We start from the raw sequence: 14176 nt of genomic DNA on the forward strand, positions 1-14176 counted from the left end.
GCAAAGGGTAACAATTACTTTTGTATTGTATTGATTATTGAAATAATGAAGAACATGGAACAATGAAGAAGATGAGTAAACAGTGAAAATGAGAACAAAAAATGACGTGGAAAAAGAAAAAAGAAATGAAATGAAATTTTTTCACAATCTGACGTGTTATCAATGTGTCATTGAGGTGGCGCTTATGTGGCGCGTGTGTACATCACCTTCCAATTATGAAACTGGTATTGTATATATAAGGTGGTACTTAATTCACTTAAAAGTTGTTTAAGGGGGTATTTAAACACCCGTAAAGTTCTGATGCTAAAGTGAGTTTTACGGACAAGTTTAAGGGGGATTTGATGTATTTTCCCTTTTTTCTTTGTAGAAGTTTGAAAAGTGAACCATAACTGTGTTTTACTCATCATGTTTCTTTGAAAACTTCATTTTTCTTTATTACAAGCACACACTAACTAGGGAAATAAAGCACTTACTAGATTCTGATCGAGATCTCTGATTAAAGGTGAAGAAATTTACAACCATCTTATCATATCTCGCGATGCATTTCATGTGTGGATAGTTAAGACATCGCCTAAGGCCAACAAAGAAAGGAAAATCATACAGTAATGACACTAATCAAAGTAAATTAAGCAAAACCCAAAACTAAAGAAATAGCCAAGAGTGAGAACCAGAGACTATAAACCTGTTCATATCAATGTCTCGAAAAAACATATTGACGGGGACAAAAAATCATCATCATACAGTAATGAAAGTGATCAAAGAAGACAATCTTTAACAAGTGCAAGACTAATCCACTATAGAAACAGGTGAATAAAACATGTGATGCTTAAAAATGCTGCACATTGCAGAAGTATTTGGCATCAGTGTCGTGACCTTGACTCGGCTCGTTTAGCTTCATCTGGATGAGAAGGAAATAGTTCAATATACCTAGATCCAATTTTCATATTGTCCTTGCACATAGCTTTCTTGGCCTCTTCAGTAGAGACGAATTCCACATAAGCCTCTCCAGTGGCTTTTCCATCAGAGCGGTATGCAATGTGTACCTTGTCAGGTTTAACATTAAATTCCTCACCAAAAAACCTGCCAATATCTGTTTTTCTAACACTGTATGGGAGACCTCGCAATTTCAATATCTCAGAGTACTCCATATTATCTTTGTTCACAGACCTCTTTGGTCGAGATGGAGGAGGGGAACGATATTCATACTCCTTACCTCCTTCCTTCACCTCAGCAGCTACAACTTGGTAATACTCTTCTTTCTTACAGCTGAAAACTTCCACATATCTCCTCCCCATGTTCTGTCTGTCCCTTTGAAGAGCATAATCAACTTGCATATGACCAGCAAAGACAACAAAAGCCTCCCCAATGAACCGTCCATCCTTGTTGACCAGGAAACTATCCACAATATCCAGGCCAGCAAAGAACTTGTAAATGTCAATTTCAGTGCAGTTGAACGGAAGACCCCTCAAACGAACAACAGGAAATCCAGAAGGCTGAAATCTGCTGCTGCCATAGCCATAAGGCTGGTGATAACTGCTTGCACCGCTGCTCACTGCGAAGTAGGGATTTGATTCCATCATTCTTGGTCTCTTTGAGCCGATTTCGTACCCGTCCGAAACCCCCCCGCTCCCCAACATTGCCCTTCAATTATAATACCCAAAAAGGAAAAAAATCCCCCACTCAACCTTGTTAATACAACCAAACCCAACCCATATGTTTCCTACAACCTAGTTTTCAATACCACTTATTCTATAAAGAAATCACAACATTTCACATGCATCCCAAAAAATATAACAGCAAATTTACACATATTACATAATTAAAACAGAAATGAACATACTCCCTACATTCACTTTTACTTGTCCACTATTCCAAAAATAGATTTTCATAGGAAGAAAAGACAGTTAATTTTTTTCATGTTTTACCCTTAGCATTAGTTACTTAATCCCAAAATCAGTTTTCAAAACCCAACACTAAACATCAAGTAATATGGGCATTATGGTAAAATCCTCATATATCAATCATTGTTTCAGGGAGGTGTGCAAAGTCCAAAGTGGACAAGTAAAAGTGAATGGAGGGAGTAGAAAATAAGAGACATATTCTCGGGATTATGCCATGCCCCAAGCACAAACTTAAAAGAAAGAACATTTTTTCCAAGAAAGGAGATATTTTCAGTCCTTTTATAGTTCAAAATCTCTAGCGGCAGAAACAAATTCATCTAATAACGCACATAACCAGGTAACCACATTAAAAGACCATCATAGAACTAAGAACTCTTCCAGCTTTTCAGTCTGAAGGGGAAAATGTCCTAAAATCCTTTACACAGGAGAGAGTCTACCTATGCGACTATGTAGGTAACAAATATGGTATCTTAAAGACTTAAACTATCCATTGATCAGGAAATTTGCATTGGTACCAACCTCCTAAAAAACGTGATAACTATGTGAACTTAAAAGGTCAAACATTTCACTTATGAGGTTCTTATGTTGAGAAAGAGAATCTCAATTTAAGAAATTGTTATTACTCTTATCAGCAACCCCTTACAGGTGGGATAACTATGAGAACTGAACATCAAGTAATATGGGCATTATGGTAAAATCCTCATATATCAATCATTGTTTCGTAGGGGGGGTGTACAAAGTCCAAAGTGGACAAGTAAAAGTGAACGGGGGGAGTAGTAAATAAGAGACATATTCTCAGGATTATGCCATGCCCAAAGCATAAACTTAAAAGAAAGAACAATTTTTCCAAGAAAGGAGATATTTTCAGTCCTTTTATAGTTCAAAATCTGAAACAAATTCATCCAAATAGTGCACATAACCAGGCAACCACATTAAAAGACCATCATAGAACTAAAACTCTTCCAGCTTTCAGGCTGAAGGGAAAAATGTCCTAAAATCCTTTACACAGGAGAGAGTCTACCTATGCGACTATGTAGGTAACGAATATGGTATCTTAAAGACTTAAACTATCCAGTGATCAGAAAATTTGCATTGGTACCAACCTCCTAAAAAACGTGATAACTATGTGAACTTAAAAGATCGAACATTTCACTTATGAGGTTCTTATGTTGAGAAAGAGAATCTCACTTTAAGAAATTGTTATTACTCTATCAGCAACCCCTTAAAGGTGGGATAACTATGAGAACTGATTACTCTATCAGCAACCCCTTAAAATTGGGATAACTATGAGAACTGAAAAAAAGTCGAAGATTTTGTTTTTACACTTCTTTGGTCGAAACAAAAGAAAGGAATTATACAAGGTATTATTTCATGAAGTAATATACAAAGCTCAAATGCCAGACATGAAAACATCTCAAGCTTCCCGTTCCACCAGATAGAACTTCTTTTTTCTTTGGGGCGGAGGGGTTCGGTTACAGCCTTACAGGCAGGCTTAAATTCGGTCAATCAATTAACTCTCAAATCACAATTCCAAACTAGTAAGGATTGTTTATACGATCTTCTTCTTTCGGTCAATCAATTAACTCTCAAATCCCAATTCCAAACTAGTATGTTGATGGTCTGATCTTCTTCTTCTTCTTCCTTATGCCCGAGAAATCCGTGTCGAGACAACTTTTTGGGCGGCCTACTGCAGTCTTTTATAATCTGGGATGATGTAAATCATCCTCCACACCCCACCCCCACCTCAACCTCTACCGCTTAAATATTGAACTTTAGTTTGCTTAGGGCTCAAACTGGTACCTTGGACACAAGTCCCTCAACTTTTCCAGTTGAGCTAACCCCTAACAAATATAATAAGAATAATTCGCCTTTAAAAGTTACTAAATTAATACTTTGTTCTACAAAAGTGTAAACCAATAATGACCAAATCCAAAATTTCTCCTACATGGTTCTTAAATACTATATTGCCAACTCTTCAAAAATGTCATTCTTCAATATATAAGACTTTTGATCCTTTTGCTAGGAATTCTCCAAAAGTAGTGTACTTTGGGGAAATCCGACACATGTGAGGATCAAAAGTGAAAATTCCACACAACTTAGAAGAATCAAGCAGTGGTCGAACAAATAATCAAGCAATTCAGTAATCGCGCATCAAAATCAACAAAAACATCAATTAAAACACATGAAATCGGGGAAATAAGGCGGAAAAACACATCAACAGAACAAAAGGCCCAATTCATTCACCTCATCAACAAAGCATTAAATTTTATCAAACCAAAGGGAATTAGGTAAAGTTACCCTCTTGATCCGTACATAGCTCTGAAAATTCACTAAAAATCTGAAAAATTCAATCAATTGGCTCGATTTGAAGCTTCGGTGAGGAACCCTAAAGTGCACCTTCAAAGGAAAAACTCAAGACAACTGAAAAGGACTAACCCAAGCTACGGGTCATAAACGAAGAAATTGTTAACCCGGTAAACTGAGCCCATGAAATTATAACCCGTCAATCCGGTTAGTTAGACGGATTATTGATTCGTTCATTTATGAGATCAATAGATTTCAGTCTATTAAAATTTGGATTGATACGTGATCCAAATTGATGATAAGAATATTTTTACTCTCATTTTAACTTGATTTTATTTTAACCCAAGTGATATTTGAGCGAGATAATAAGGGTTGTGCAACAGTCATATTGGTTCGATTTTGAAGTTTATCGATTTAACTTATCAGTTTGTACACATGCTAAACCATTATAAAAGCATTAAGATATTAGCTTATCAGTTATTGTCTGTAATATGTTCGATTATCGATTTAACTGTTAAGATTTGAAAAAGTAACTTAGAAACAGTGACAAACCAAATGAATCATGCACATGAGTTGACAGAGTGTATCTTACTCAAAAGCAAACACTAGCACATTATGGAATAATCGAGAGTTTGAGATAGACAAAATAAAAGTATGAAACTAAATCCTAAGTCAAGAACTTTATATATCGAATGACATAAATATAATTCATTAATTAACTATCTAGTTACTGGTTAACCCGTTTAAAAAAATCTCAAACCGTTAAGAATTAGTAATCCAATAATTAAATAAATCAGAACCGTTATCAAAACTGCTAAACAATATTTTTTTCAATTCGAATTATCAGTTTCAGTTCGATTATTGAACAATTTTACAATTAATAACATATATGTTTATGCCACGATCCAGAGCACACCCTAGACGTGACATGACGTATATAAGCCCGAGAGGCCCTACAAAGCCATTTGATACAACATAATATTAATAGATAAAAGTAGAAACTTAATTAAAAGTCTCATATCATAGAAGAGTTTGACATAAAAGCGGAAGCCTTATCATAATCTTGACAAGCCAATCTAATACATGTAAAGAGTTGTTGGGACATAGCTCATACACCACGTACAACTCTGAAAACAAAAGACATAAGAAAGCATAGTAAAGGTAACACGGTCCTCGGAACATGATGACTCACCAAGTTTTCAACAATCAATCAATCAACTAGCCACGAGCGGGAGGAGGAGAAGCGTCAGACCCCACATTATTAAACAATGTAGACATAAGTTTGCATTAGTACATGAAATGTACTAAGTATGGGGAAATGCATAAAAACATGCAACATGAGCATATGTGAATGTTAGAACATGATATGCATGACCAAATTAAATCATAGTAAAAATCTTTACAAAAATCATAAGTCATAAACATGGTCAATGCATCTTAAAACATAATTAAAGCTTCATAAAGCCTTTGAAGTAACTTAGTTCATTTTATGGGATGTTGCTATTATCCGATATAGATCACGTGAGTTATAACGTGGAATCCAATGTCTTGCTCCCATGCCAAAAAGAGATGTCCTACTTGCCAAGGTAAAGACCAAAATCTTCTAGCTTGAGTGGTACCAGTAGCTATGTCACTTGAGACAAATCCTAAGGAAACATGTAGTTAGGGACAAAGAGATTGCTACTAGAGAACCGGCCTCTACTAACGGCAATGTCCTCCCAGTATTAAGTAAAATTCCAATAGAATTAGTCATAAATATGTTCACATCATCATACTTGGAAAGACACTCTTAGGTTACCAATCCAATCTTACGTTCATCATAAAGTAGCTCCTTGAATCATGAATAATGCATGTGTGAGAAAATCTTTCACCAAATCATGATTTCTTAGTATGTGAAAAAACCTTTCACAATTTCATTGATACTTTATCTTAAAGGCACCTTCTAGTCATGAAACATCAATTTCATAAAACAACCATAAAATTTATAAATTATATTCATAACTTCATAAGTTCATTCTTCATAGATTCATAATCAAGTTCATGAATGATGCATTGGTCTATATGAACTCAATTGAAAACTACACAATTGAATCTAAACATGCATATGAAAATTGAAATTGAACAATTAACTCAAAATCCACTAAGATCCATGGAGATTGCATGAACCTTAATCAAATTAGGCAAACTAAATTTGGAGAATTGAGATCTTTTAGGACCCAATGAATGAATGTAATCTATTGGTGAATTTCCACGTATCTTGATAAACAAAGCTCAAAAACAATGAAGAAAAATGAGACTTGAAGCTTGAAACTCTAGCTTTCTTCCTTTAGTTTGAGAGAGAATTGAAGTGGAAGAATTTGGATAAGAATTGAGGATTTGAGATAATGAGAGTGTTAGGGTAGATTTGAGAGTTAAAAGATAGCTATATGTCTTAAAATTAGGGTCAAAACTACATAGTATAGGTATTAAATGTATTAGAAAAAGACTCAAATACCTTTAAGAATTAACTGTCGTAACACCTCGGAAAACTAGTAGGTGAAACTAGAGCCGTTCGAGTGTGTTGTTGAGTTTGTTGTGGGATGTTATGTTGTAAAATGAGTTTTCGAGCTTAGGTTGAGAGGTTTAAGGGTTAAACGTCAAGGTACGACCCCCCAAGGACCAACCAAGGGTCCTTGAGGAGGACCCTAAAGCCTAACCCCAAGGCTGCCCTAATTGACAAAAAAACTATCAATATCCAAAGACCTACGGATGGGGACCTACACCCCGTAGGTCCATCCACGCCCCTTGAAACCCATTTGTAGGTCAAGGCTCCAATTGTCAAGTTCCTGAACCAAACCACGGACGTGCAGTATGGGGTGTCACCCTACTCACGGTTCGTGGGTTGGTGGGCGTGAGTCATGCCTGAAAAGTTGTTCAATTCGGCCAAGGCTAGGGGCAATGTGGTAAATTTCTTTTAAGGTTAGTTAAGTTAGGGGTCGATTTATTTTGATTAATTAGAGTAATTTAAGACTTTCTAAAGTATTAAACATCCTTTACAATTCATTATTCTCAAAACTCAAAATTAGAAACTACTTTCTCTCCAAATATTCTCTCTCTAGAAACCACCATTGGAGAAGAATAAGTCAAGGTTTGGAGCTCAAGATTTCATATTTCTCTTCAATTTCGTGAAATCTCTTCAAGCAAGGTATGGTAGTCTTCATCCTTGGTTAAGTTCCATCCAAGGAGTCCCTTCAAAACTCTATTTCTCAAAGTTGAAATTCTCCAAACCCAGGGTTTTCAATCTATAGCATGGATTCACTTTCAAAACGATTTCAAAGTGTTTATTATGATCAATTTGATGAATTACTACTATTTTTATGATGAATTACCTATGAATCCATGAATTTTCCTATTTTGTCAAATTGGATCTCAAAGTGTGGATGATGATTTATGTGGGTGGATTGTGATCAAATTATGCATGTGTTACGACCCAATTTCGAAAACCAAGGTTTCGAAGCTATTTCGCAACTTTGTGGCAATTTTGTTAAGTTTTGGGAAAAATCATAATTTGGAAGTCGCCACTTAATTTTTTTTAGGAAAAATTAAGAAAATCATTTAAAAAGGATAATTTTTAAAAGAAAAACATTTGAATAAACCAGAGTCGGGTAAGTGTTCAAATAATTCTCTAAGGAAGGGTTTAGGCATCTTAGAGAATCCGCAAACACACGGTTGATCGACGGATTTAAAAATTTGGCTAATTTTATATAAAAAAGGTTGCTTAAAAGATCTTATTTGAAACTTAAATAAAAATCTTTTGAAACTTGTAAAATCTCAAAAATAAACCTAACTTAAAACTTTTATCCATAGTCATGTTTTGAATCATACAATTAATTCTAACTCATAAATATGGATTAAAGGACCTTGTTTAACAACTATGAAAGAATATTAGAGATCCTTAAGTCATTCATACAAAATCCTAAGTTAAATTAAAAGACAACTAGTTTATTTTAAGAAGCTTAACAATTTAAACCTATTCAAAAATTTGAACTAAATAGTCAGTTCAAACTCATAAGAATGGATTTAAAGTTTTTCAATAACTATGAAAGAACATGAAGGGTTCTTAAGTCATTCTATAAGCTCAAATTACTTAACTTAAAATGAGTTTTGGAAATTTGAAAATTTTGAAGTAAACAAACGACAAAATATGAAATAAAAATCCCTCCAAAGATTCATCTAAGTTAAGAAAATAAATGTTAGAAGTCAAGAGCAATTATCACAAGATCACAATATAATAAAAGCAAAGTGCAAATAGAACTTGGACAATTTTAAGTCCATTTGCTGCTTCTTGCTTGCTGCTGCGCTGAAATTGGACTTTTAAGTCCTAAATCCCAAAATATTTAGCCCTTTGGGGGCAGCTGCTACTGCTGTAAATTGGACTTATTAAAGTCCAAAAACTTCCGATTTTAGTCCCTTTGGGACTGCTGCTGCTACTGCTGCAATTGAATTGGATTCTAAAATCCAAAATTCAATTTTCGGCCATTTGGGATTGCTATTACACCGCTACTTAGCTGCTACCACTGGTTTGGGATTGTACCCATTAATATTAACTTCCCTTTCACGACTCCGATGAGGTTGACTCAAGAAGAGGGATATTCAAGAGAGAGGAGTCCATTGGACTCATTCGAAGAGAGTTCAAGCGCAAAAATGAGATAAAAATTAATAACTTAACATGATAAAACTTTACAAAAATATTAAAACAAATCACTTGGATGCACCAATGAATCCTTTCATCTTAATAATAAATCTAGACACTCAAATTATTTATAATAATAAACCAAACCTCACGGGCAAACTTCCGAACAAGCACGAAACTTTCAAAGAATAGCATGGATTAGACATTATATACTAAACTTCATATTTTGATCACAACAATTTAAATAGGTACACAATATCTAAAATTCAATCACAGAGCCTAAACACACTCCTAAGAGAAGAGACAAATTACTATGCATTAAGTAAAAAATCTTAACATATGCACTACATAAGTGTATTATAACAAAGAATATAGATAAATAACAATACAAATATGTAATCTTAGTAAAATAATCAACTAGTAATTTTAAAGGAACATGAATATTAACAAGTTAAAACTAACCTCATTAATATGAAATGATAAAGCACTAGCAGTAACACTAATGGGACTTTTTACAAAAAAAATAATAATTTTCATATATTCAAGACTATAATCAGATATATGTGTATAAGGCAAGACTAACTTAATAAACCCTCTTTTATTACTAACTATAAAGTCTACACTTAATCAAGGAACACATAGTAAAACATGAAGAAAGCAAAGACATATGGAGTTATAAGACTACTGGAAAACATCTTGGAAAATCAGTGAAGAGGCAAACCAACAAACTAATTCCATTTTTAAAATCAAAGCAACACTCCTTGTGGAGAAACAAATGTTAGGGACATCAATACAACAAGTATGAAATTAGGGACTAGAGATTATAAGAATCTAAACAGCTCATGGAATTAAGTTTAAACTAAAACAAGCTCCATTATGCTTATGGCGAAGCAGTAACCCGACTTAGATGAGAAAAAAATCAAACTAAAACGCGGACAATTATTAAAATGGACTCAAAACTATATAAAACAGAGATCTAGAAAAATAGAACTCGTATGAATAGTAACTACAAAGAAACATGAGCAAAAGAACCATCAAACCGAAGAAAAATGCTTAGAGAGACGGACTGCAAGACTAAAGGCCTTAACAGAAAACTCAAACAAACAACATGCTTAAAAAGTGCATTTACTAAATGTTAACAAACACTAGATCATAAACAAAAGACTAGCTTAGATGCGCGACTTATACATTAAAGAAAGAAACAACAACTAATCTCAAAACTTAACATTTCTTTGTCAAATTTAGAGTAATAAACATGCTTAGAGAGAGAACAAATGACGCAGTAACTCAAACAAAAGAAAATTAATGACTCCTTCAAATTTTAGGCAAAACCATAGCTAAATTTCACTAAGCAAGGCGAAGGGAAATATACAGTTAAACTGATTAATTCTATCAAAAATAAGAACGAAACATGACTATAAGATTTAGATTCGGCTTAAAAGAGCAGAATAAAATCTAATCATGCTAACATATTACTACCAAGCTACCCTAAACAGAATTTATAAACACTCATAAAGAAAATTGTAGAAACAAAGAAATATTACCTGGTTCTGGGCAGCGAATCGAAACGACAAGTTCGACGGAGGCGATTCCACCTCTTTCAACTCAAACGACCACAAAAATTTTGAACTATTGAGCCGAGAATTCCCAAGCTTTTTAGGGGTACTATCAGGTCTCAAAACGTCTCCTTTGAACAGTGAGAAGAAGACCTATTTATAAGGCCTAAAATCTCACAAAATTTGAAAAGACTTTCGATGTGGGACTGCTGCAAATTGAAATTCGTTTGAGAAACAATGTGGGAGAAGCTAAAATTTCCAATTTCAATTGGAACCTTCGAATAGTACCAAGGCGCGTGCCTTGCACACAAGGATGTATGAATTCGAGGGAGAGAAGAGTAAGTTGGGTCTGCGAATTTGGAAATTTGGGGCTCGGCTTGCCTCGTTCTTTGTTTGTTGTTGCCCTCGTATGCGTGTATGAGGTGAGTTGCTGGAGATGTGCGTGCTGTGACTTGTGAGAGTAAAGAAAAGAGTGATGGGTCTGGGCTGAAGGAATAATGGTAATGGGTTGCTGGAGAAGGCTGATAATGGGCCAAAGAATTGGGTAGATTCTGGCCCAAAGGTTCAAGAAGAAAGTGGTTAGATTCACAATTAAGAAATAGCCAAATGAATTAACAATTTAACCAAACAAAATTAAGAAGCTAACCAAATTGAGTTACTTAACAAATTTGGCTAAAGCCTAAATAAGATGAATCAATATTAATTAATTAACGAGTTTCTTAATCTTAATGAAATAAAATAATTAACTTAATTGTAAATTAATGATTCAAAATTATAACCATAACTTAAACTAAACTAATTTAATAAACTACTTACTCAATTTAAAATCTTTTTGAGATGATTTGAAATGTTTATGAAATATACTAATTATATACAAAATTATATAAAACATATATATTACTTAAAAAATCATAAAAATGGTAAAATTTAATCAAAAGTAACTTGAAAAATATTTTGAACTTTATAAAAACTAATTATTTCAAATAATTTGAAATTCAAGAAGCTCGGTGATTAATCTATATCGTTGAGGGCCAAAATTGGGTGTCAACAACATGTAGTAGTTAATCTAATTGAAATATGTGAATATCCATGTATAGAATAGTGATGCAAGATGTGAATCATGAATTGTGATTTAGGGTTCTTCAAGAGCTATGAATGAAGAACATATACATGACCATGAGAATTATGTATATGCTTTGTGATTTCAATGAAAGTAATGTGATCATGTCTAGAATGTAATTGTGTTATTAGTGAAATGTTATTCTCAATTTAGAACTTATGAATGATGATGATATATGTGAAAGGTTATTCTCACATACACACACTCATGAATGAAGAATGAATGAAGCTTCTATGATTATGTTAATGATTGAAAGGTTATTCTTAATTGTACACTAATGAATGATAATGACATATTGTGAAAGGACTTTCTCACAATATGAGGATTCTTAGTTGAAAGACTATTCTCATCTTTGAATCTATGAGCTATTGGGTTTGAGATGGATACTCAACTGTGAGTTGAGGCGGGGTATCTAGTAGCAATCTTTTATCCCATAATAATGAACTAAAGTAATGAATGTCAAGTACTCCGTGGGGAATAATGCTGAGCACCGAGTGGATAACGATATGAGATGAAAGCTCTCACGTGAGTTGAGGCAGGGTTTCTAGTAGCAATCTCTTGAGATGGATGCCCTCACGTGAGTTGAGGCGGGGTATCTAGTATCAATCTCCCTATCCCATAATTATGTGCCCACATAGGTTTATAGCTAGTGGACCCACCTAAGCTAAATGTAATTGTCCTACTTTAGGCAAGTAGGAATCCCTTATTCGGTATGGGTAACATCGGGATTCTATGATTCGCCCACATGATCTATGTCGGTTAAGGCTTACCCCCACAAAGAATGATAATGAACTATGGCTTCTCAAGAATGCACTACTTAGTGTGGTGAGGGTATAAGACTTCATCCATGCATTGCACAAGTATGCTTTGAGAGTAGTTATGGTGTGCTCCTTTATGTATAATGTCTTATGATCAAGGATATGAGTTATGTACTATGGTTACTCAAGAAGTTCTATGAAGTGTGGGTGGTAGTATGTGATGCCATTCATGCATTACACGAGTAGGCTCTGAGAGGGCTATGGTGTGTTTCTCAATGTCATAATGTTAAGTGAAATGAATGTACTTATAATGAGGCTAAATGAGAATGTTGACTTAAATGTTTAATGTAATTATGTATGCTTTACTTGGTTTGTATTATAAGCTACTTTCCTTGTCATGACTAATGAAATGTATATGTTCTTTATGCATGAGTATTGACTAAAGATGAATAGGACAAATGGTAAGTTCATCTAAGGTGGTCTTAAAGCGGTACTTAGTAGGAATAGTAGTATGAGATGCTATTCTTACATTGTACAAATATAGCTTAGGGTTATCTAAGGTGATGGTCCTAATGTGATGTAATGACTTATATGTTGATTATGTTTGTATCTTATGCCTTTTATACTAAATTTAATGATATTTCTCAAAATTGGCATATAGCATGGTTTTTAACCAAAATGTCCTTTTTAAGCATGATTTTTGCATGGCTATCATACTTGGTACATTTTTATGTGCAAACCCATATTTCTTCTATTTTTCTACAAAGTGTAGGTTCCGACAATAGAGTTGATTTCTACTAGTTCAAGCTTGAGTTGACTATTCATCAAGTTGTGGTATGTCCTCATGGATCCGAGGACAAGTGCTTTATTGTCATTTCATTTCTTCATTATACTAGACACTTATTAGACTTTCTATTGTAAGGGTCGTGACCCTAGTTTTGACTCAAGATGTTTTTAGGTGGCCATGTGAGACAAGTAGACTTCCGCTATTTTAAATGATACTAGTATTCATACCCGCGCGTTGCGCGGATATTTTTTATTGTCATAATTTTAAATTAAAATTTATTTTTTAAATTTAAAATTCACATGTTAATATATTTTTTAAATAGTTATGGTAATATATTATAACTATTTATATAATTACATTAATTAAATGCTTTAGTATGCAATTTTATTTGTTGTAATATTATTCTAATAGCTATGATCACCTATGTTTTTAGTTTTCGAAATATTAATAGTGAACTATTAATAAAGCCATTATTTTCTTTTTAAAAAATCAAATTCTAACTTTTCATATGAATTGTTTGAGACCATAAAAGTAAAAATAATTTTAAATATTATATGTATGTATAATTCAAAAACCGCAAATTTCAAAAATATCATTTACAAATACTAAATATAATTAAGTGTTGATTATGCAATAATGAGAAATAGAAAGACAAAGTAGAAAATTATAGACTTATACTAATACTAATAAAATAAATTATAAATTATTTTATTTATTGTGAAAAACCATCAAAAGTAATAAAAAAAGTAATATAGCACGACCTTACCATCAAAATGGATCCTTTCATAAATTTCATATCAATTTGAAAAATAAATAAAAAAGGCAATAATAATAAAATAGTGGATAATTTAAATAAATAATTTTATGAAGTTGATATAAAACCTTTAAAACAATCAAGAACATAAACTTTTAAAAAAGGAATAATATACACTCTTTAAAATTCATATTAAATTAGTTGTTGTAAAAATACTTTAAATTTAAATTTCTAATATAAAATTCATGCATATTCTTTAGAAATGAATATGCATGTTCTATTATAAATAGGTCTCTATATCTATCAACTAATGAGTTTAAAAGT

General features: G+C 33.2%; 2 protein-coding genes across 6 annotated transcripts in view; one reads left to right on the plus strand and one right to left on the minus strand.

The window, feature by feature from the left end:
* LOC125858581 (HMG1/2-like protein) overlaps positions 1 to 14176 on the plus strand; it is a 377596-nt gene that overhangs the window by 159755 nt on the left and 203665 nt on the right. The window contains exon 1 of one of the 3 annotated variants that reach the window (XM_049538405.1): positions 5338 to 5342. The exons of the other annotated variants lie outside the window; for them this stretch is intronic. The gene's annotated coding sequence lies outside the window, so the exon portion shown is untranslated. Of the gene's footprint in view, positions 1 to 5337; positions 5343 to 14176 lie in introns of those variants that run through there. 3 annotated transcript variants of the gene reach the window in all.
* On the minus strand, positions 673 to 4302 carry LOC125858569 (uncharacterized). Of its 3 annotated transcripts, none has more exons than XM_049538383.1 (2): positions 4200 to 4302; positions 673 to 1641 (listed from the first exon to the last, which is right to left on the minus strand). In XM_049538383.1, exons 1-2 carry the CDS (start codon positions 4214 to 4216, stop codon positions 861 to 863), a joined length of 798 nt encoding a protein of 265 aa, XP_049394340.1. In that variant the 5' UTR covers positions 4217 to 4302; the 3' UTR covers positions 673 to 860. The 3 variants fall into 3 exon arrangements, with proteins under 3 accessions (XP_049394340.1, XP_049394342.1, XP_049394341.1); XM_049538385.1 differs by having other exon boundaries at positions 673 to 1552; positions 4200 to 4301; XM_049538384.1 differs by lacking the exon at positions 4200 to 4302 and adding an exon at positions 2923 to 3151 and having other exon boundaries at positions 673 to 2338.

Source organism: Solanum stenotomum, chromosome 3 (assembly GCF_019186545.1).
Source record: "Solanum stenotomum isolate F172 chromosome 3, ASM1918654v1, whole genome shotgun sequence".
Lineage (NCBI taxonomy): Eukaryota > Viridiplantae > Streptophyta > Magnoliopsida > Solanales > Solanaceae > Solanum > Solanum stenotomum.